The following is a 22,273-nucleotide window of genomic DNA, read 5'->3' on the forward strand; positions in this document are numbered from 1 at the left end:
CAGATCACTTGGGTAAATTTGTAGGAATATGATTCTGGGTTGTATGGTAAGTCTATATTTAATTTTATGAGAAACTGTCAAACTGTCTTCCAAAGTGGCTATACCATTTTGCATTCCCACTGACAAAGAATGAGAGATCCTGTTGCTCCATATTCTCAGCCACAATTGTTAGTTTTTTGGATTTTAGTCATTCTAATAGGTATGTAGTACTCTCTCTGATTTTAATCTAAATTTCCCTAAAGGAAACAGATTGAGCATCATTTCATGTGTTTGCCATCCACATATCTTCTTCATTGAAGTGTCTGTTCAGGTCTTTTGCCCATTTTTAAATTGGGCTACTTGTTTTTTATTCTTTATACATTCTAGATACAAGTCTTTATCAGATACATAATTTGCAAATATTTTCTCCTGGACTATGACTTGTCATATCATTCTCTTAAGTATATCTTTTGCACAGCAAAACTTTTTAGTTTTGATAAAATCCAAATTGTCAATTTTTCCTTTCATGGAAAAATTATGTTGAATCTATAAACTCATTGCTGAATCCAAGTCTGTGCAGATTTTTCCTATACTTTCTTCCAGAAGTTTCATAGTTTTGTATTTTACATTTATGTCTATTTTTTTTTTTAGTTAATTTTTATAGAAGGTATGCCTGGGTTCTGCTTTTTAATTGTTTTGATTTGGTTTATGGACATCCAATTATTTTGGTACTATTTATTGAAAAGACCATCCTTTCTCCATTGAATTAAACTGCATCTCTGTCAAAAATCTGTTGACTATATTCGTGTGAGTCTACTCTGTTCCACTGATCTATGTATCTACCCTTTACCAATACCACACTGCCTTGATCACTGTAAGCTCTTTTAAGTCTTGAAATTGGGTGAGTCCTTAAATCTTTACTCTTGAAAATACCTATACTGCAAAAATGGAAGATCTGTATATGAAATAACGTAGCTTTCACAAAGATGGGGAAGAACTAGGGATCATCAGTCCCTGCAAGAAAGAATGTTAGGCAGTGGATAGTCATCACTCTCCTACTTTTCTTATGTCTTCCTTTCCTTTTCAGTCTCTTTCTCCATGGAGAAAAAGGGAGCTACTGGGCAGGCAAGCCTAATCAATCCTCTATCCTATGATTTCCCTCTTGGGGATCCTAAGAACCAAGGAACGGCAATTCATTCAGATGGAACAGTTTATATACTAGGACAGCTAATCACACACAATTTGGTGTGTGAATTTTATTTTAGGAATTTTATAATATTCTAAAATATTGAGAAGATGAGAAAAACTGGTACTTAGGAAACCATTAGTTGTCTAAATCTGAGGTAGATATTATGTGGTCGATTAGTTAATCAACAAATGAATCATTTTGGTTTATATAAAAGAAGAGTCAATGGTCTCAATGTTTAGATCTTTGTGTATTTAAAATAAAAATATAATATTTAATAAGTTGCCCCTATATGACATTCTCTTTTTAAGAGATACTACTGCATTTTAAGTCATTCCATATAAAGAGAATACTAGCATGTTAGAGAGACAAGACAAATACAACTTTTACTGAATATAAATATTGTATATTAGAATATTGCAAATAGAATCATCTGTTAAAGATTCTCAGTTTTTCAATCTGCATTGAATAATTTCAATATGTGAATTTTTGCAGTCTGGGATATGTGTGGGTATGTATGTATTTTGCCAGATTCTGAAACTCATGGAAATTAGTTTTGTTTTGTGACTGGTTTATTTTATATTGTGTGCTGAGCTTACTGTACTTAAAATTTTATTTGTAGGAATAATTTGAGAACTATAATAAAGGTAATTTCCTCTAGAGAGAATCTACATTTGTTCCTGCCATATCTGAATGCATTACTAGTCCATCACTATTTTAGATCAAGTTCTAGATTTGAGAATTGTTTTTAGTCCTATGGGATCCAAACCGGGGTGAAATGTCTGAAAAGCTGTCCTAATTCCTAGTTTGTGCTCAAGTTAAGCGCATGTCTGTTTCGGGGTCTGTTAGTTCCAAACCACACAACAGGTTGGAGAATTTGGTTTCTGTCTCTCTCTCACCTTGTCAGGTTGCCTCAATAAAGATTCTAAATTTTCTAGGAGTAGCAAATACCTGCAGAACAAAGATTCTTTCAGCACTCTGTCCCTCTTTTGGCCAGTATGTCTTTATTGTTTTGCAATCCCTTGGATGCATTTAAGATGTCTTTTTTTTTTAAACAGCTTCTAAACTGTTTTAGCAGGAGGGTTGATCCCAATAACCTAGCCCACTATTCAAGGAAGCAAAAGACCCTCCCTCCCTGGTGACTCTTTTTTTTAAGGAAGTACTGGGGATTGAACCCAGGACCTTGTATATGGAAAGCAGGTGCTCAACCACTTGAGCTATATCTGCTCCCAACTGGTGACTTTTTTTTTTAAAGATTTTTCATTTATTTCTCTCCCCCTCCTACCCTCCGCAGTTGTCTGCTTTCTGTGTCCATTCACTGTGTGTTCTTCTGTGACCGCTTCTATCCTTATCAGTGGCACCGGGAATCTGTGTTCCTTTTTAATGCGTCATCTTGTGTCAGCTCTCCGTGTGTGCGGTGCCATTCTCGGGCAGGCTGCACTTTCTTTCGCGCTGGGTGGCTCTCCTTACGGGGTGCACTCCTTGTGCGTGGGGCTCCCCTATGGGGGAGGCATCTCTGCATGGCCCGGCACTCCTTGCACCATAAGTGCCGCGCATGGGCCAGCTCCACACAGGTCAAGGAGGCCTGGGGTTTGAACCGTGGACCTCCCATGTGATACGCAGATGCCCTATCCATTGGGCCAAGTCCGCTTCCCCCTGGTGACTTTTGATAAGGCATTGGATAAAGGATTTTGGGTATTTTAGAAGAGACAGAAGGATTTAAATCAGAAGAGAGTGGCTTGTAAATTAAGAAACAAAAAATGCTAACCTCTGATTCAAGAAGTTTCATAGTAAAGGAAAAGAAAACAACATATAGCAGTTAGAAGGGGCAACAGAGTTAGAAGAAAAATAATGGTTTCATTTTGTTTTAAGAAAAGGAAAAGAAGAGAAAAAAATCCAACAATAAAAAGCAAAAGATGTAAGAGCAACATCCCCAAAAGTGCAATCAGAATGGTGTAAATGGATCTTATGTTAAATGAGAAAAAAAGTGAGAAACTGTGATATAAAAAAAGCTGAACAGGTTTAATCATTCCAGAACTAAAAAGCTTCAAACAGTATAGGATTAAGAGTTTTTTAATATGTTAATTTGTTATTTTAAAAGTATGTCAATAAGGAAGAGAAAAAAAATGAGAGAGAAAAAGAAACACTGAAGGAATGATTATGGCAGATTAGTGCAGAGCTCCCACATATGGGACTGTTGGCTACTGGAATAGCGATGTATTAAGAAACTGATCCTCTCAGCTCCAGCTGTAGCTGGACCCATCCTCCATCCCCACAGGTACCTCTGTCCATAAACTGACTCATCTATTTACCCCAGTGTGCTGCACAAATATTTTAATTTTCTGTTATGCCAAAAAAAATCAAAAAGAAGAAAAACAGTCTCTCTTCCCATTAATCATCTGATTTCAGTGGGGGTAGAAAAGGAAAAACATTACAGGTAGAAACTGAAGACAGTCTTGAAAAGGCTACACTAAAGGAAAAAAACCACAAAAGCACTCAAAAGATAAATAAAAATATCAGGCAGTGAATACTAAATACGGTGGAGAGAATATATGATAACAAGGGGGTGGCTATTTAGATTGGTTATTTAAGGAAGGTTTTTCTGAGTAGGTGACTTTCAAATTGATATGAAAGAACCAGATACTGGCAGATTATGGAGAGGAGTAGTCCAAGCAGCTAGTGAAAGGGTCCTAAGGAGAATGCAAAGCAGGTATGGTGGAAGAACAAACAGAAAGTCAGTATGGCCACAGAGTAAAAGACTAGCAGCAAGAATAAAAAAAAAACATGACGGGGAAGCAGCAGTGGCTCAATCAGTTGGCCTCTATTGTATGGGAGGCCCTGGGTATACATCCCAGGGCCTCCTTGTGAAGGCAGGCTCGCCCGCACGCCATGGAGAGCTGCTGGCCTGCAAGTGCCGCAGAGTGCCGCCAGCCCACGAGTGCCACAGAAGGCCAACTCAGCAAGGTGATGCAATAAAAAGAGGACAAGTAAAACATAAAAACAGAAGAGTGCACAGCAAATGGACACAGAGAGCAGACAACAAGCAAGTCGCAAGGTGGGAAATAAAAATAAATACAGACACAGAAGAACACACAGTGAATGGACACAGAGCAGACAGCAAGCAAGCCACAAGGGGGGATGAAAAAACAAACAAACAAAAAACATGATGGACTTTCTGAATACTAGAAGACCAACTGAGTTAGCAGTTGGAATGAGATGAGATAAAAGTGCCTGAAAAGGAACTTTATAGGGGTAACTTTTTATAAAAATTAATTTCTCTCCTTGCCCCCCTCCCGTCTGCTCTCCATGTCCATTCGCTGTGTGCTCTTCTATGTCTCCTTGGATTCCTGTCAGCAGCACTGGGAATCGGTCTCTTTTTATTTTTGTTGCATCATCTTGCTGCATCAGCTCTCCGTGTGTTTGGCACCACTCCTGGGCAGGCTGCACTTTTTGCGAGGGGTGGCTCTCTCTATGGGGCGCACTCCCTGCACATGGGGCTCCCCCATGAGGGGGACACCCCTGCTTGGCACAGTACTCCTTGTGTGCATCGGCACAGCACATGGGTCAGCCCACCACATGGGTCAGGAGGCCCTGGGTTTGAACCCTGGACCTCCCACATGGTGGGCGGATGCTCTATCAGTTAAGCCAAGTCGGCTTCCCTAGGGGTAACTTCTTGAGCTGCCTTTTTCTGTTCTTTCATTTTTGTGAATTTCAAATAAAGTTGTTAATAATAGTTTTTTTAAAAAAACATGATGGAGATGGAGGTAGATACTAGATCATGTGGGATTTTGAAAACTAATATAAGGATTAGATTTTGCTCTAATTTTTTTTTTTTTTTTTAACATACTAGGTTGGGAGATTGAACCCAGGACTTTGTATGTGGGAAGCTGGCACTCAACCACTGGTATACATTGCTTCCCTGAGTAGGTTTTCTTATTTGTCTGTTATGTTTTTAGGAGGTACTGGGGACTGAACATGGGACCTTGTATGTGGGAAGCAGGTACTCAATCATTTGAGCTACATCTGCTCCCAGATTTTACTTCTAATATGAATTTAGAAATAAGTTTTGGTAAGACAATTTTGTCTCTGTGTTTTTCTTCAGAAATACTTTAAGTTAAAAAAAAAAAAAGTAAAATGAGGTAATTCAAGTCAGAGAAATGCAAAGAGAACAAATATTTAAGAACTTCCTGTTATCAGTCAGGTACTCCATACATATCCTATTTCATATAAGCCTCAAAACTTTCCCATGAGATAGGTCACAATTGTTGGCCATTTCTGTCTATGTTTAATGACACAATCTGAGTGACAGTCAAGATAAGGGCCCAGATCTTTGGACTCCAACCTAGGATCTTTCCATCATACTGTATTGCCTTCCTCAGCATTTTAACCTATTAACATACCTATTAACTCTATGAAAACCAAGCTTAAAACCAATTTCTTAAGAAATTTGGTAAATTCACAAATACACAGTTTTCAAAGAAAAATCACTAGTGAAATTAGAAAACAAGAAAAACGTAACCAACACAAAAAAAGAAAAGAAAAAAAAAAAGAAACAAATCCGAATCACTAGAGTCAGAAATGAAAGAGGTCATAACTATGATGTTACAGAAAAGGATTATAAAAGAGTACAACTGAATGCCCACAAATTAGATAAATAACCTAGCTGAAACAGACAAGTTCATAAAAAGATACAAACACAAAACTGACTCAAAAAGAAAGAGGAGCCTGTGAGCTGTGAGATCCAAGGGCAGACTCTCTGCCTTGCCACTGCCACTGCCCAGAGGGCGCTGAGTTCTGTCTGTGGCCACTTACACCAGACACAGAACACTGAGTCATGGATAAGAATGATTTGGTGTAGAAGGCCAAACTGGCTGAGCAGGCTGAGCGAAATGATGACATGGAAGACTGCAAAAGTCTGTAACTGAGCAAGGAACTGAATTATCCAATGAAGAGAGGAATCTTCTCTTGGTTGCTTACTATAATGCTGTAGGAGCTCACAGGTTACCTTAGAGGGTCATCTCAAGTATTGAACAAGAGACAGAAGGCACTAAGAAAAATCAGCAGATGGCTAGAGAATACAGAGAGAAAACTGAAACTGAGCTAAGAGATATCTGCAATGATGAACTATCTCTTTTGGAAAAGTTCTTGATTTCCAATGCCTCACAAGGAGAGAGCAAAGTCTTCTATTTGAAAATGAAAGACTACTATCGCTACTTGGCTGAGTTTGCTGCTGGTAATGACAAGAAAGGGATTGTGGATCTGTCATAGCAAACATTCCAAGATAAGCATTTGAGATCAGCAAAAAGGAAAGGCAACCAATGCATCCTATTAGACTGGATGGTCTGGCCCTTAACTTTTCTATGTTCTATCATAAGATTCTGAATTCCCTGGAGAAAGTCTGCTGTCTTGTAAGGACAGCTTTTGATAAAGCCATTGCTGAACTTGATTCATTAACTGAAGAGTCATACAAAGGCAGCACACTAATAATGCAATTACTGAGAGACAACTTGACGTTGTAGACATCAGATATCCAAGGAAATGAAGCTGAAGGAGAAGGAGGGGATAATTAACCCACCTTCCAACTTTGCCTCATTCTAAAATTTACACAGTAGACCAGTTGTCATCTATGCTGTCCCACAAATAGTTTTTTGTTTATGATTTATGACAGATTTATGTTACTTCTATTGGAATTTCTGTATTTCCCATGTGGTGTTTATGTTTAATATTAGGGGAATTGAGCCAGTCAACATTTAGAAAATTATCTGTTTTCTCTTTTTTCCTTTTTCTTCTTGTTTTCATTTTGAGGTGGTGAATATGGGGATGTAGAATTTTTATACTTTTATACAAGTTATAAATGTCTGGCTTAGTACTTTGGGTACATTGTGGCTTCACAAGGGCCAGTGTTAAAACTGCTTCCCTGTCTAAGCAAAGAAAACTGCCTACATACTGGTTTGTCCTGGTGGAGGGTAAAAAGGATAATTGGTTCCAGTTACCATGTAGTTATTGTGGGTAATATAAGGTTTGTAGCACTTTCAAGGCTGCAGAAGAAATAGATATCCCATGGATATTACATGTTGAACCATGTATATCTCCAGAATACACAATCTCAATGTGTACACCTTTGACTACAGCTGCAGAAGTGTTCTTTTTAGACAAAGCTGTGTGCCAATTTATCTGGTGTTGCTTTCATTATTTTTGCTACACTCATTTTATTTGTATTTAAATGTTTTAGGCAACCTAAGAACAAATGTATAAATAACCTTGCAATAAACATGAGTTGCTTGATATCCATTCCTTTGAGTGTCAAGCACAGCAGCAAAACAAACCTATATATTTAAACTGTTCTTTTGTTTTTTTCCTTTTGTGATTTTTATTAGATACTTGCCTACTTGTACATGCATATGATGTACAAATAGTTAATGGGAATAATTTGATAATGGCTAGCTTTGTTTAATATCTTGTGAAATTTTTATGAATAAGCCAAGCATAATTGTTAAGAACACATGTATTAAGTTGATATAAGTGGAATAAAAGTTTTATGAATGGACTATTCAAAAAAAAAAAAAGAAAATCTTAATAGCCCTATAATAAGTAAGAGATTTAATTAGTAATTAACAAAAAAATACCCATAAGGAAAGCCCAGAGCCAGAACCTTTAGAGAAGAATAAAATTCTTCACAAACTCTTCCCAAAAATAATAAGAACACTTCCCAAATCATTTACAAGACCAGCATTATCCTGATACTGAAATAGAACAAAGACATTGCAGGAAAAGAAAACTACAAACCAGTATCTCTTATGAATATAGAGTTAAAAATCCTCAGCAAAATACTAGCAAACTGAATCTAGCAATATATAAAAATAATTATACACCATACCCAAGTGGAATTTATCTCTGGAATGCAAGTGGGCTTAAGATCTAAAAACCAATGTCATGCACCATACCAGTAGGATAAAAAACAAAAGTCCCATGATCATCTTAATAGATGCAGAAAAAGCATTTGACAAAATCCAACTCTTTCATGGTAAAAACATTCAAAAAACAAAAAAACAAAACTAGGGTTGTAGGGAACATCCTCAACCTGATAAAGGGCATCCATGAATCATATTTAACTGTGAGAGAATGGATACTATCCTTCTAAAATCAAGAACAAGAGAAGGATGTCCATTCTGGTAACTTCTATCAACTCTGTATTGGAGGTTCTAGCCTAGGCAATTAGGCAAGAAAAAGAAAAATATACCAATACACAAGTTCAACAAGGTTATAGCATACAAGATCAATATACAAAAACCAACTATATTTCTATATTCTTGCAATGATGAATCTAAAAATTAAGAAAACTATTCCATTTAAAATAGCATCAAAAAAACCAAAATACTTAGAAATGCATTTAACAAAGGAAGTGCAGAACAAACTCTGAGAGGGGATTGGATGTGGCTCAAGCAGTTGAGCACCTGCTCCCACATGGGAGGTCCTGGGTTCAGTTCCCGGTGCCTTCTAAAAAAAATAAAAACAAACAAATCAACTCAGCAGAGTTGACTGGGCTCAGTGGTTGAGCACTGGCTTCCAACGTACGAGGTCCCAGGTTCAATCCCCAGCCCCCAGGACCTCAAAAAAACAAAACAAAACAAAAAAAAAAACAAGACAAAATGAAACAAAAATCCCCAGCAAACTCTGAAAACTACAAAACAATTAAAGAATAAAATGGAAAGACACTCCATGTCAATGGATTAGAAGACTTAATATTGTTAAGATGGCAATACTCTCCACATTGAGCTATAGATTCAACACAACTGCTATTAGAATCCTTGATTGCTTCTTTATAGTTATTGTCAAGATGATCCTAGACTTCATTTGGAAACTCAAGGAACCCAGAATAGCCAAAACAATCATGAAAAGGAGGAACAAAGTTTGATAACTTAGATTCCCATGAAATCGGAAGTACAGAAATCTTTGAAGATTACTATAAAGCTGCAATAAGCAAGACAGGGTGATAAGGATAGATGTATAATCAATGGAATAGAATTTGGATCCCAGAAATAAGCCCTCATATTCACTGTCAACTGTTTTTTTTTGACAAGGGTACCAAGACCTTTCAATGAGGAAAGAAAAGTCATTTCAACAAATGGTGCTGGGACAACTAGAGAGTTGCATGCAAAAGAATGAAGTTGTATCCCCTTCTTCACACCATATGCAAAAATGAACTAAAAATGGATTAAAGACCTAAAGATAAGAGCCAAAAATTATAAAACTCTTAGAAAAAACACAAGGATAAAACCTTGTGGCTTTGGACTTCACAATGGATTGTTACATATGACCCATAAGCACAAGCAACCAAAGAAAAATAGATTAATTGGCCTTCATCAAAATCAAAAACTTTGTGCTCCACTAATAAGAAAGTAAAAATAGGGCAAGTGGATGTAGCTCAAGTGACTGAGCTCCCACCTACCACATGGGAGGTCCCAGGTTCAGTTTCCAGTGCCTCCTGGAGAAGACAAGCAAGACAGTGAGCTGGTACAAAGGTAGACACGGCGAGCTGATGCAACAAGATGATGCAATAAGGAGACACACAGAGGAAAGACAATGAGAGACACAACAAAGCTGGGAGCTGAGGTGGTTCAAGTGACTGAGTGCCTCTCTCCCACATGGGAGGTCTGAGGTTTGATTCCTGGTGCCTCCTAAAGAGAAGATGAGCAGATGCAGAAACCACAGAGCAAATGGACACAAAGGACACAAAGAGCAGAAGGCGAGTGTCAACAACAAGGGAGGGGTGGGAATAAATAAATAAGTCTTTTTTTAAAAAAGAAAGTAAAATGACAATCCAGTGTCAGAAAAAACTATTTTCAAATCATGTAGCTTGTTAAGGTTCTTGTAGCTAGAATAGGTACAGATTACACAAAACACAGTAATAAAAAGAAAAATAACCCAATTTAATAATGGACTAAGGATCTGAATAGACATTTCTCCAAAGAAGACAAACAAATGACCAATAAGCATATGAAAAAAATGCTCAACATCATTAGCTATCAGGGAAATTCCAATCTGAACCAAATGAGGTATCACTTGACAATCACTAGCATGGCTAGAATCAATACATGCTGATGAGAAAGTAAAATGGTTCAGAGCTTCAGGAACAGTTTGGCAGTACCTCAAAAAGTTAAATATAGATTTACTATGTGACCCAGCAATTCTACTCATAGGTATATGCCCAAGAGAATGGAAAACGTACAACCACACAAATTCTGTACACAATTACTCATAGCAACATAACTTATAAGAGCCAAATGGTGGAAACATACAAAAAGGCCATCAATTTATGAATGAATAAACAAAGTATGGTATATCAACACAATAGAGTATTATTTGGCCATAAAAAGGAATGAAGTATTATATATGGTACAACATGGATAACTTGAAAACTTTATGCTAGATGGAAGAAGTCACAAAATATCTCACATATAGATTGTGTTTAATGTTCAGAATGGGCAAATATGCAGAGATAGAAAGTAGATTAGTGGTCGACTAGGAGCGGGGAGATGGGATGAAGGCTTGGGAGAAGAGAGCTAAAAGGCACAGGGTTTCTTTCCTAGGTGATAAGTGTTCTAAAATTGGTTGTGGTAATGGTTACACAATCCTGAATAAACCATTGAATTGTATAATTTAAATGGATGAATTATATGGTGTGTGAAATATATTTCAATAATACTCTTACAATAACAAAATCATTCCTTCTGAATGCTTTTCCTGAATATCTCTAACTCCATTTTGCATGTCTTTTCTCTCTTGATCTACTCAATAATTATTTTCTAAATATATATTATCTTTGATTATTTGACACTTGTTTCAAATTGAACTTGTGAAATTAACCTTACTTTTCCTTCTTGCTTTTCGGAATTTGACAGCAGCCAGATTTATTAAATTCATTCCATACAGATTGTAGTCAATGAAGAGCTGTAGGAGGTAGGGAATATGCGCTTCATGAGGCTGGTAAAATTTATTCATTATGGCTCCACTTTGCAAAAGTTCACAAACCCTAAATTAAAAAAAAAAGTTAAATCATAAAATTATGTTCCCTAAAAGGTTAAACAATGATTATACAGATATAGACAATAAAACACATATTAGCACTCAAAATGTTCACTTCAATGTTATTAGAAATTTGTATTTTGTTAGAAATTAAAAGTTTAAATCGAGATTTAAAGTACGTAGCATGCTCTGAAAGAAAATGATTAAAAAAAAACTTCATGGATAAAGAAAATTTTAACTTCTAAAACAAATTTATACTAACTATATTGAAATAGTAAAAAATGTCAAAAAAGGATTTGAGAATATGAGCTTTTCCTTTTAAAAAATACAGAAATAATTTTGAAAAGATTGCAAAAAAAAAATCCTAAAAAGGAACTGAAAATAAGACTCAGAATTCTACCACTCACAAAGATATTTATCTTTTCTGTGCATTTTCCTTCATGAGGGTTATATAGATAATAGGTAATTACAAGTAGTATAATAAATACAGGACATGTATATGAAACTTCTAGAAGGGACACCTAATCAATTAGTAGTGCAGAGATGGTTTCTACAAAGCCTTCTTGGAGGCAAGTCTCTAAGCTGGAGACAAGAGGATGAACTGGAGGTATGTTTTCTCTTAGTGGAGGGAAGATTTAAAGGGTCATGAGAAAATACAGCTTATTCAGGTAGATTTTTAGGATAATATTGAATATAAATAATCGCTGTGACCTAAAACTTCTTTGAAGACAAACTGAAAAAAGATACTGGGGGAATAAATGGAAGAAAATGCCACTGCATATACAAGACAACAGAGCTTATAGTAATGAAAGGCAAAATGTCAAAAAAAATTTTTTCAAATATTTTTTCATTATTTTCTCTTACCTCAAAATTTTTTTACTTTTAATTTTTTAAAATTTTATTTCTTATTTTTAAAACTATCCTTATTACTTCATTATCTTATTAATTGTATTTGGCTATTTTATTGGCATCATTTTTTAAGAAGTTTTGGAACACAGAAGGGTTACAACTCTGGCAGGGGAGGACCATTTGTGTGTCAGTGATGCGGGATATATGGGAGAAGTTCAGCTGGACATACATATAAGGTATATAAATATGTTCAGATGTTCATGAGGCACTGTCATAGTAGGTAGAGATTCACATAATAACTGAAAGAGTATTGAATTTCCATCCTGGGGAGCTTTGTCACATTCTCCAATAGAACAGCAAGAATCCCCCAAGTACAGAGGCAATGGTTAGTGAAGGAAGATGGCATACTGATGGGCTGGTGATATTATGGCTGTGCTTATGAACCTTTACTCTTGAAACTAAAACTTAGCCTAGTATTATAGGGTACTTAAGCGTCACCTTCTGAAAGCCTCCTTGTTGCTCAACTGAGGCCTTTCTCTAAGCCAAACTCATCATATAAATGCAATAACTTTCCCCCAGTGTGGGACATGACTCCCAGGAATGAGCCTCCCTGGCACTGAGGGGGTTATTACCAAGCACCAACTAACAATGCAACTGAAAAAAGACCTTGACCAAAGGAGGGAAAGGTAAAGACAGATGAGTTTATATGGCTAACAGACTTCAAAGTGAGCCAGGAGGTCATTCTAGAAGTTACACTTCTGCACGTCTCGGCAGGATCTCACTGACTGCCAAATTAGACACTACCCCAAATAGTGAGGGTTCCGAAAGGCTCCGGAGATACCCAGGCATTATGGTCAGGGCAGAGAGCTCATGAGTTTGGTGCCTTGTCAGTGGGCCCTATTTTGGAGTTTGTGCTCCCCAGTGTGACAGAATTGGACTCAGTTGTGGTTTCCCTACACATGGCTTTTCTGTCCCTTTTTTTTTTTGAACCTAGAGTTGGTGCTGGATTTGGTAGGTGTATGTACAAGTGACTTGAATCTAAGGGTTGTCCATGTGCCAGCTGGGCCCTTAGCCTCAACAGAGTTGCAACACCTACTCTCCAGTTCATTGGATTCACCCAGGATAACTAACGAAGAGGTGATGATGGACAACCACCAAGGAACTAAAAGTCTTTCACTACAAGCAAGAGAGTACCATCTGTTTGCTGTGTGGGCTTCAGTCTCTCAATTAGAGGTGGAGTGGGCATCACCATCCCAGAATCCTCAGGATTGGGGAATAAACTATGGACTAGAGTGGATTATAGACTTAATGTGATTCTAGCAATGGAAGAACTTATATCATTCATGTGGAGGCAGTGGCCATTGGAAGTTCTGAGGTCAGGGAGAAGGAAAACATGTGTAATACCAGGGCATTTTCGGGACTTGGGTATTATCCTGAATGATACTGCAATGACAGACATAGGTCATTATATATCTTGCCATAACCTACAGAATTGGGTGGAAGAGAGTATAAACTACAATGTAAACTATAATCCGTGCCTAGTGTCAATGCTCCAAAATGTGTTTATTAATTGCAATGAATGTATCACACTAGTGAAGGATGCTGTTAATGTGGGCAAATGTGGGCAGTGTGGGAAGCGGGGCATATGGGAATCCCCTACATTTTTTATGTAACATTTATGTGAATTAAATATCTTTTTAAAAAATTAAAAAAGATAATGAAGATGAGGATAAGAATAATTTTATTAACACAACAGTGGCAGCTAACATATTTTTGAGCTCTCGGTACTCGAGTGTGCTAAATGATTTACATGCTTAATCTCAGGTAATCCAACTATAAGCCTAGTACTATTATCCCCATTTTAAAGATGAGGAAATTGAGTCTTTCTTTTTAGAAACGGTTCAGAATTACAAAAATAAAAAGTGGCAAAGCTACAAAGCCCCAGTAACCAAAACAATGTGGTATATAAAGATAGACATATAGAATAAAGGAATAGAATTGAGAGGTCAAAAGTAAACCCATACACCTATGGCCAACTAATACTTGACAAGGATACCAAATACATTTGTTGGGGCAAGTACTGTCTCTTCAACAAATCATGTTGGAAAAACTGGATATCCACATGAAAAGAATGAAGTTAAACCCTTACTTGACACCTTATACAAAACTTAACTCTAAACAGGTCAAGGATCTAAAGATAAGGGCTAAAACCATAAATCTAACTGAGAACATAGGGGAGAAAATTCTTAACTTTGCATTTGGTAGTGATTTCTTAGGTATGACATGAAACATACAAGCAACAAAAGAAAAAATAGGAAACACGGACTTCATCAAAATAAAAAACTTTTGCATGTCAGAGGACACTATCAAGAAAGTGAAAGGCAACGTACAGAATGGGAGAAAATAAGAGCTAACCATAGATGTGACAAGAATTTATTATCCAGGATATATAAAAGAACTGCTACAACTCAACAACAAAAAGACAAATAAGCCAATGAAATAATGGGCAAAGGACTTGAGTAGAATTTTTCCAAAAACATGTACCAAGGGTCAATAAGCATATTAAAAAGGTGTTCAACATCACTCGTCATCAGGGAAATGCAAATCAAAACCACTTCATACTATCATGGTTATTATTATTTTTTTTTACGTCAAACAGAAAATAATAAGTGCTGATAAAGATGCAGAGAAGTTGGAACTCTTACACATTGTTGATGGCATTGAAAAATGGTACAGCCACTTTGGAAATTAGTTTGGCAGTTCCACATGAAGGTGAACATAGAATACTATGAAATGCAGCAACTGCACTTCTTGGTATATACTCAAAAGAACTGAAAGCAGGGATTGGGAAAATATTTGTATGCTAATGCTTATAACAGCATTATTCACAGGAGCCAAAAGGTGAAAGCAACCCAACTGTCTATCAATGGATGAATGGATAAAACAAAATATGATATATACAAGCAATGGAATATTATTATTTATCTATGGAAAGATATGAAGTACTAATACATGCTACAACATGGATGAATCCTGATAATATGAGGATGGGTAAAAGAAGCTAGACACAAAGGCCACATACTGTATGATTCCATTTATATGAAATATCCAGGATAGGTAAATCCATAGAGACAGAAAGGAGACTGGTGGTTGCCAGAGATTCAGAGGAGTGGAGAATGGGGAGTGATTAATGAATGGGTATAGGGTTTCTTCTGTACAGGGTAATGAAAAGTTCTGGCACTAGATAGTGATGATGGTTGCACAAAATTGTGAATGTACTTAATGCCACTGAATTGTATACTTTAAAATGGTTACAATGGTAAATTTTATGTTGTGGTATATTTTACCACAATAAAAATGAATAATTAAAAAACAAGTATTACATGATCACATTTATATGAAACATGTAGAATAAGCCTATTTCATAGAGACAGAGAATAGCTTATAGGTTACCAGGGGGATGGTGGGAGTAGGGAAGGAAGGAGGAGTTATTATTTAATGTGTATAGAGTTCCTATTTGTTTGTTTGGTTTTTTTTTTTTTAAAGATTTATTTATTTATTTAATTTCCCCCCCTCCCCCGGTTGTCTGTTCTTGGTGTCTATTTGCTGCGTCTTGTTTCTTTGTCCGCTTCTGTTGTCGTCAGCGGTGCGGGAAGTGTGGGCGGCGCCATTCCTGGGCAGGCTGCTCTTTCTTTTCACGCTGGGCGGCTCTCCTCACGGGTGCACTCCTTGCGCGTGGGGCTCCCCTACGCGGGGGACACCCTTGCATGGCGCGGCACTCCTTGCGCGCATCAGCGCTGCGCATGGCCAGCTCCACACGGGTCAAGGAGGCCCGGGGTTTGAACCGCGGACCTCCCATATGGTAGACGGGCGCCCTAACCACTGGGCCAAAGTCCGTTTCCCTAGAGTTCCTATTTGAAGAGATGAAAAAGTGGAAGCCTTGGACATGGGTGATAGTAACACAATATTGTGAATATAACAGTTCCTTCCATTACTAGTCACAATAGTTCTATAGTAGAATACCAGTAAGTCCATTCTAACCCATATTTTATTTCTCCATCCTGTGGACCCTGGGATGGTGATGTCCACTCCACCTCTATATTGAGAGGGGGCTTAGATCCCACATGGTTGATGGATGTGATTCTCCTGCTTGGAGTTGTAGGTACCCTCGGTTCCCTGGTGTGGTGGCTGATCATCTTCACCTCTCTGTCAGCTGACCTGGGTAAGTCCAAAGTATCAGACAGTAGGAGTTGCGACTCTGCTGAGGCTCAGGGCCCAGCTGGCACATAGACAGTCCAGAGATTCAAGTCTGGGTATATACAAACCCCAGCACTAACCACAGGTTCAATAAAAGTGACAGAAGAGGCATGTGTAGAAATGTCCAACTCCATCACACTCAGGGACACAAATTCCAAAGTAGGGCCCACTAACAAGGCACTGAACTCCAGAGCCAACTGCCATGACCATAGAACCTGTGTGTCTCCGCAATCCTGAGGAGCACCAGTACCTAGGGCCATAGTAGTTGCTGAGGGCAGGGAGAGGGAAGAAGAGATGTGATGTGGGGGCATTTTCAGGACTTGGAGTTGTCCTAAATGATATTGCAGGGACAGATGCTGGACATTATATATCCTGCCATAACCCACTGAATGGACTGGGAGGAGAGTGTAAACTACAATGTGAACTATAATCCATGCAGTTCAGCAGTGCTCCAAGATGTATTCACCAAATGCAATGGATGTGCTGCATGATGAAGGAGGTTGTTGGTGTGGGAGGAGTGGGGTGGTGGTGGTTGGGTGTGGGGTATGTGAATATCTCATATTTTTTAGTGTAACATTTTTTGATCTATGCATTGTCATAAAAATACATCTTAAAAACACTGTGAATGTAATTAATATCATTGAATTGTACTTTAAAGTAGCTAAAATTCTGAGTTGTATATATGTTACTACAATAAAAATGTTTTTCAAGTGGCAGAGCTAAAATTTGGCAGAGCCAAATTTTCTCTGACTTGTGAGTGCTCATTCTTAATACTGTGCTATTCTGTTTGTCCAAAAGATGTTTGATGTAGTGATTAGGAGCTATCTCTAGAAGTAAATTTAGGGTATTGATATACTTTTGGAAGCCAAATACATAAAGATGAACAAAAACAAAAACAAAATTATATCATGGGAGTATATAAGACTAAACAGAGAAGAAAACATAGAAAGGATGAAAGCCTAGGGTAGAAGCCTAAGGAAAAACCACAGATGTTAAAAAAGGAAAAAATAAAATGGCATGAATATGAATATCAGAGAAGTAGGAGGAAAACCAGAGGATACTGATATCACAGAAGCCAATATTTGAAACTGTTTGAAGGTATCATAAATATTGCCATGAAGTCAAAAGATGGAGGTAGGGGGCATTTAGCAGAACGGGTATTACCACCCTAAAGTCCTTCAAGATGAACAAATATAAGGGGGGAAGGCAACCACAGAGGGGAATACAACCATAGATCAAAGTAGACTTATTATTATTGTAGTAATGGAAGAACTTTTAATATTGATATAAAGACAGTAGTTATCAGAGGTTCTTTGGGGAGGGAAAATAGATAGAACATAGGACATTTTGGGGGCACTGGAATTGTTCTGCATGATTGCAATGACAGATACAAGCCATTATACATATTGTCAGAACCTGAAAAACTGTACTGTGCAAAGTATAAACCATAATGTAAACTCTAGACCTGGGTTCAGTAGCATGCTTCAATATGTGTTCATCAATTGTAACAAATGTACAGCACTAATGTAAGGTATTTTTAATAGCGGGAAATTTGGGATGGAGAGGGAGTGAGATATATGGGAATCCCCTATATTCTTCATGTAACTTTTCTATAACCTAAAACTTCTTTAAAAATAAAGTTAATTATATGAGGGAAAAAAAGGTAAGAGGAAAAAAGTCTTAAGGAACTTAGCAACACAGAGCAGACATTAGTGAAAGCAATTTCAGTTGAATGGTTAAAGTTTGAATGGGAGGTAAGAAATTGGTTACATAAAGTTTGGATAAATCCTTCAAGGAGAACTGCCATGCAAGGTAACAAACAATGTGTGTGCGTGTTATGTGTGTGTGTTTGAGCATGAATGCGTGTGTTTTAAACTAGCAGAGTCATACTAATATTTAAAGTATGTGGGAAAAGGAGATGGGGATAAATGATAGATGGAAGAGGTCCTTGAAAGGTCAAAGAGGATGGGTCCTGAGCCTTGGAGGTGAGGGCAGAAAGGAGAGAATGCAAGTCAAAGCAGTTAAAGGCTTTCAACAGGAAATTAGAAGAGCTCAAACTTTTTGTTTCCAGGACCCCTTTCCCTTTTACATCTTAAAAATTACTGAGAACCCCCAAAGAGCTTTTATATATATAGGCTACATCTAATCATTTTACTGTTAGAAATTAATACTGAAAACTTAAGATATTTATTTACTAATTTAAAAATAACAAATCCATTATATTAACATAACTAACATTTTAAAAATAAAAATAACTATTTTTCAAAACAATTTAGTGAGAAAAGAGGAATAATTTTACATGTTTGCAAATCTCTGACATAAAACAGTTGGATTCTCACATCTGTGTCTGCTCATTCTGGTCTGTATATATTGTTTGTTTGTTTTTAAGATTTATTTTGTATTTATTTCTCCCCCCCTCCCCTCACCCCAGCTGTCTGCTCTCTGTGTCCATTCACTGTGTGTTCTTCTGGGTCCGCTTCTATTCTTGTCAGCGGCACAGGAATCTGTGACTCTTTTTGTTGTGTCATCTTGCTGCACCAGCTCTCCCGTGTGTGCGGTGCCACTCCTGGGCAGGCTGGACTTTCTTTCGTGCTGGGCGGCTCTCCTTACGGGGTGGACTCCTTGCACGTGGGGCTCCTCTAAATGGGGGACACCCCTGCGTGGCACGGCACTCCTTGCGTGCATCAGCACTGCACGTGGGCCAGCTCCCCACGGGTCAAGGAGGTCCTGGGTTTGAACTGCACACCTCCCATGTGGTAGGCAGATGCTCTATCCATTGAGCCAAGTCTGCTTCCCTATATATTGTTTTGATTGAAGCATATAAAGGAAATTCAGGCTCGCATAGACAAGGCATTGAAAAAAGGAAGATATTTTAACTGCCTTTTCGGATAATTGCACATATTCTTCTTTAATACTATTTAGGAACTCAACAAGTAGTAGTTTCTTAAAGATCTGTTGCAATGTTAAATTTGAAACCTTACCGATGAACTTTTTGGACTCTGTTACATTAAAATATATGGGTATATCTTGCAATTTAATTGATCTTTACCCATGCACTGGTCGTTTGGAAAATAAAGATCAACCAAGTTATACTGATTTCTAAATGACATATTTTATTACGTAATATTTTAAAAAGTCATATTTGTTAATATCTCCACCATTCTCACAAGAAAAATCTTGTATTTGTACTGGAAAGCTGTTAAGCTTACAGCAGTAAATGTAATTTCCCAAAGTTCTACTGTTTGTTTGAAAGCTCAAATTTTATCATTGGCAACAAATACTATCAGGTGTTTACCTTGAAGTGAAAGGCTCATTTTGTTCATTTTTGAGAAAATGTCTGCTAAACATGTAAGTCTACATAATTTGACTTGTCTATCAGTTATTTCTTCAAATAAAAATGTAAGATATTATTAATAGGAGGAAAAAGTGGCTAGCTCAGCTTGCAACTAAAAATAAGGATATTATGTTTCTTTTCCTTGAGACAATCACAACATTTCAGGACACAGATGTGTTTGATGCTTACTTCCATTTTGTCACAAAAACCATGACTATCCAAGGGAAAAAATTTAATGAAATTAATAATTTTTATTGTGTCATAATGGGCATTCTTAAGTAAAACTGGTTGTTATAGTAAAAAATGCTGTTTTAGATTGACAGGTTCTATTTTTCCATGAACCAAGAGGCAAGGCCTCAATAGGAACTTAAGATTTGAGTAAAGAGGGTAGAGAATGGAAGCTAAATAGAGAAAACTAGAAGTAATGAAGGAAAAGGAAAGGTCCAGGTGAAGTTAAAGACCATAAATTTAGAGAGGCACCAAATTGTGATTTTAAAAAATCATGCAGGAATCAGAAACTAAGTTAAGCAGAAGGTAAAAAAATGGATTAATACAGAATTGATGGTTTCACCCAGCAGGCAAGAGGGTTGAGAACATAAAGCACAGAATCTAATCTGGAAAGGAAAGGAGTTAATTGCAGGGGGAAGTTAAAAAAATTGGGACAGTAGCAACGGAGCCATGGCGCTTGAAGCTTAAGTACAGGTAAAGTGGGAGTAACTCAGGGACATAGTTAAAAAGGAAGAAAAAAAAAACAGGCATGAAAAATCTTACTGGAGCAGTGAAAATATTCTAAAACTTGATTATCATGATGTACAACTCAGTAAATTTACTAAAAATCACTGAATTGTGTATTCTTAAAATGTGTGAATTTTGTGGCGTGTAAATTACACCTCAAAAAAATTGTTTAAGGGAAGCAGATGGGGATCAAGTAGTTGGGTGCCCACCTACCACATGGGAGGTTCCATGTTCAATTCCTGGTGCTTCCTAGAGAAGACAAACAAGACAGTGGGCTGGTGCAATTGGATGGTGCACCAAGTTGACACAATGAGATAACACAGCGAGGAGACACAATGAGAAAATACGAAGAGAGACACAACAAAGCAGGGAGTGGAGGTGGCTCAAGTGATTGGGCAAAAAGCCAACTGATAATTTGTAAATCTGGGTATCTGGGTATGAGGTACGTTGAAAGTACTGTTTATTGTTTCTGTAATATTTCTGCAATTTTCCTGTAAGTCTGAAATTATTTCAAAATAAAAAGTTAAAAGAAAAGAGAATAGGTTGTTTAATAAGAATTTATGTAAAGACCATAGGAAACAAACAGGTAGAAGTGCCCAAATGATAATGTAGAGTATACATTCATTCATCTTGTGGATGAGAAAGATGAACAATGATTGAAATTTACTCTCTTACCATTGTGTAAGCAAGAGAAGGTAAGAATTCATAGGGCTTGTTCTTTTGCATTTGATGGATATGAGAAAGTGTGACTAAAGGGACACCATACAAGAGAATATCACTGTCTCTAAGTGCCTATTCTGGAAGATTAATTTGGTATACTATGTAAAAGAATGTTTATGTAAGATTAGGGGCAGGCTTTAAAGAAAATAATTTTCACTGATTACTCAGAGAAGGAAATAATCAATGGGATTAGGGTTGTAATCAGTGAAGTAGTCAACTTGCCTAATTCATAGTAAGCCTCATGTCCTTGGTGGCTGTGCCTGCTAATGCCTAAGGAAATATCTATTTTGTATCGTACCAAAAAGATATCCTCTTTTGGAACCCAACCTGTACTGGCAGAGATGGTCACCTGAAAAACAATACTTGGAACTCCTCCTTTACCCTATTTTGTTGCCATATAAAGTGAAGACCCTTGTGCTGAACCCAACAGGATGACTGAAGTCTTCTATGTATATACACTTTCTGCCCTCAATACCCAGGCTCCAGGATAGAGGCAGAATGATTAACTGAGGGAAGGAAAAAACCAATTAAAACAAAACAAACAAAAACCCAGGATGTGAAGTTTCTCTAACATGTAGTAGGGAATCAACACAATTCTGAGGTCACGGTAGTTCTCTCACTGTGGAAGAGAACTCATTCATTTCTTTTTGCTTTGAAACTGAATAGTACTCTTACTATTTATAACATCTGGACTGGGATTAAGACCACACAAAGCAGCCTCATCTCTCCTTACCCTCTCTCACAACCTTTCTAAGACAGGAGAAAAACAGTTGGGAATCATAAAACAAGGCCTTTCCATACTTAAAATATCTTCCCAGAGTCCAAGTCATAAACATCAACCACACATGGGTCCTCTCTCCATACACACACACACACACACACACACACATATATAAATATATATTGGTCTCTTTAATAATGCTACAAAGTATACATAGGCCTTTCTTATAGTTTTTTCTTTTTATTATAAAGGACTTAAGCTACTCAGATTTTGTTTTCATTTTTCTTTGTACCTTTTCACCATTGCAGGATTGTAAAGATAGATCTTCATAAAGTGTCTTTCCTTCTCATGATAACCATAGAAGGGCCTGAAATACAAGAAAAACATATTTCAAATTATCTTCATCATTTAGAGATGAAGTAATACAACTTATTACCCTAATTAGACTCAGTTGGTTCAATTCAGT

The 22,273-nt window shown here is 37.2% G+C and overlaps 1 protein-coding gene and 1 pseudogene across 4 annotated transcripts in view; one reads left to right on the forward strand and one right to left on the reverse strand.

Annotated features, from left to right (window-relative positions):
- Positions 1–22,273, reverse strand: part of REV3L (REV3 like, DNA directed polymerase zeta catalytic subunit) — a 254,937-nt gene that overhangs the window by 158,758 nt on the left and 73,906 nt on the right. For all 4 annotated transcript variants that reach the window (XR_009188015.2, XM_058307291.2, XM_058307290.2 and 1 more), the window contains 2 exons: positions 22,100–22,174; positions 11,038–11,198 (listed from right to left, as the gene is read on the reverse strand). Coding sequence is in view for 3 of the 4 variants with exons in the window: in XM_058307291.2 (XP_058163274.1) it covers positions 11,038–11,198; positions 22,100–22,174 (236 nt within the window). In the remaining variant the exon portion in view is untranslated. The remainder of the gene's footprint in view (positions 1–11,037; positions 11,199–22,099; positions 22,175–22,273) is intronic.
- Positions 6,000–6,735, forward strand: LOC101413782 (14-3-3 protein zeta/delta pseudogene; annotated as a pseudogene).

The sequence above is a fragment of the Dasypus novemcinctus genome, chromosome 11, assembly GCF_030445035.2.
Source record: "Dasypus novemcinctus isolate mDasNov1 chromosome 11, mDasNov1.1.hap2, whole genome shotgun sequence".
Taxonomy (NCBI): Eukaryota; Metazoa; Chordata; class Mammalia; order Cingulata; family Dasypodidae; genus Dasypus; species Dasypus novemcinctus.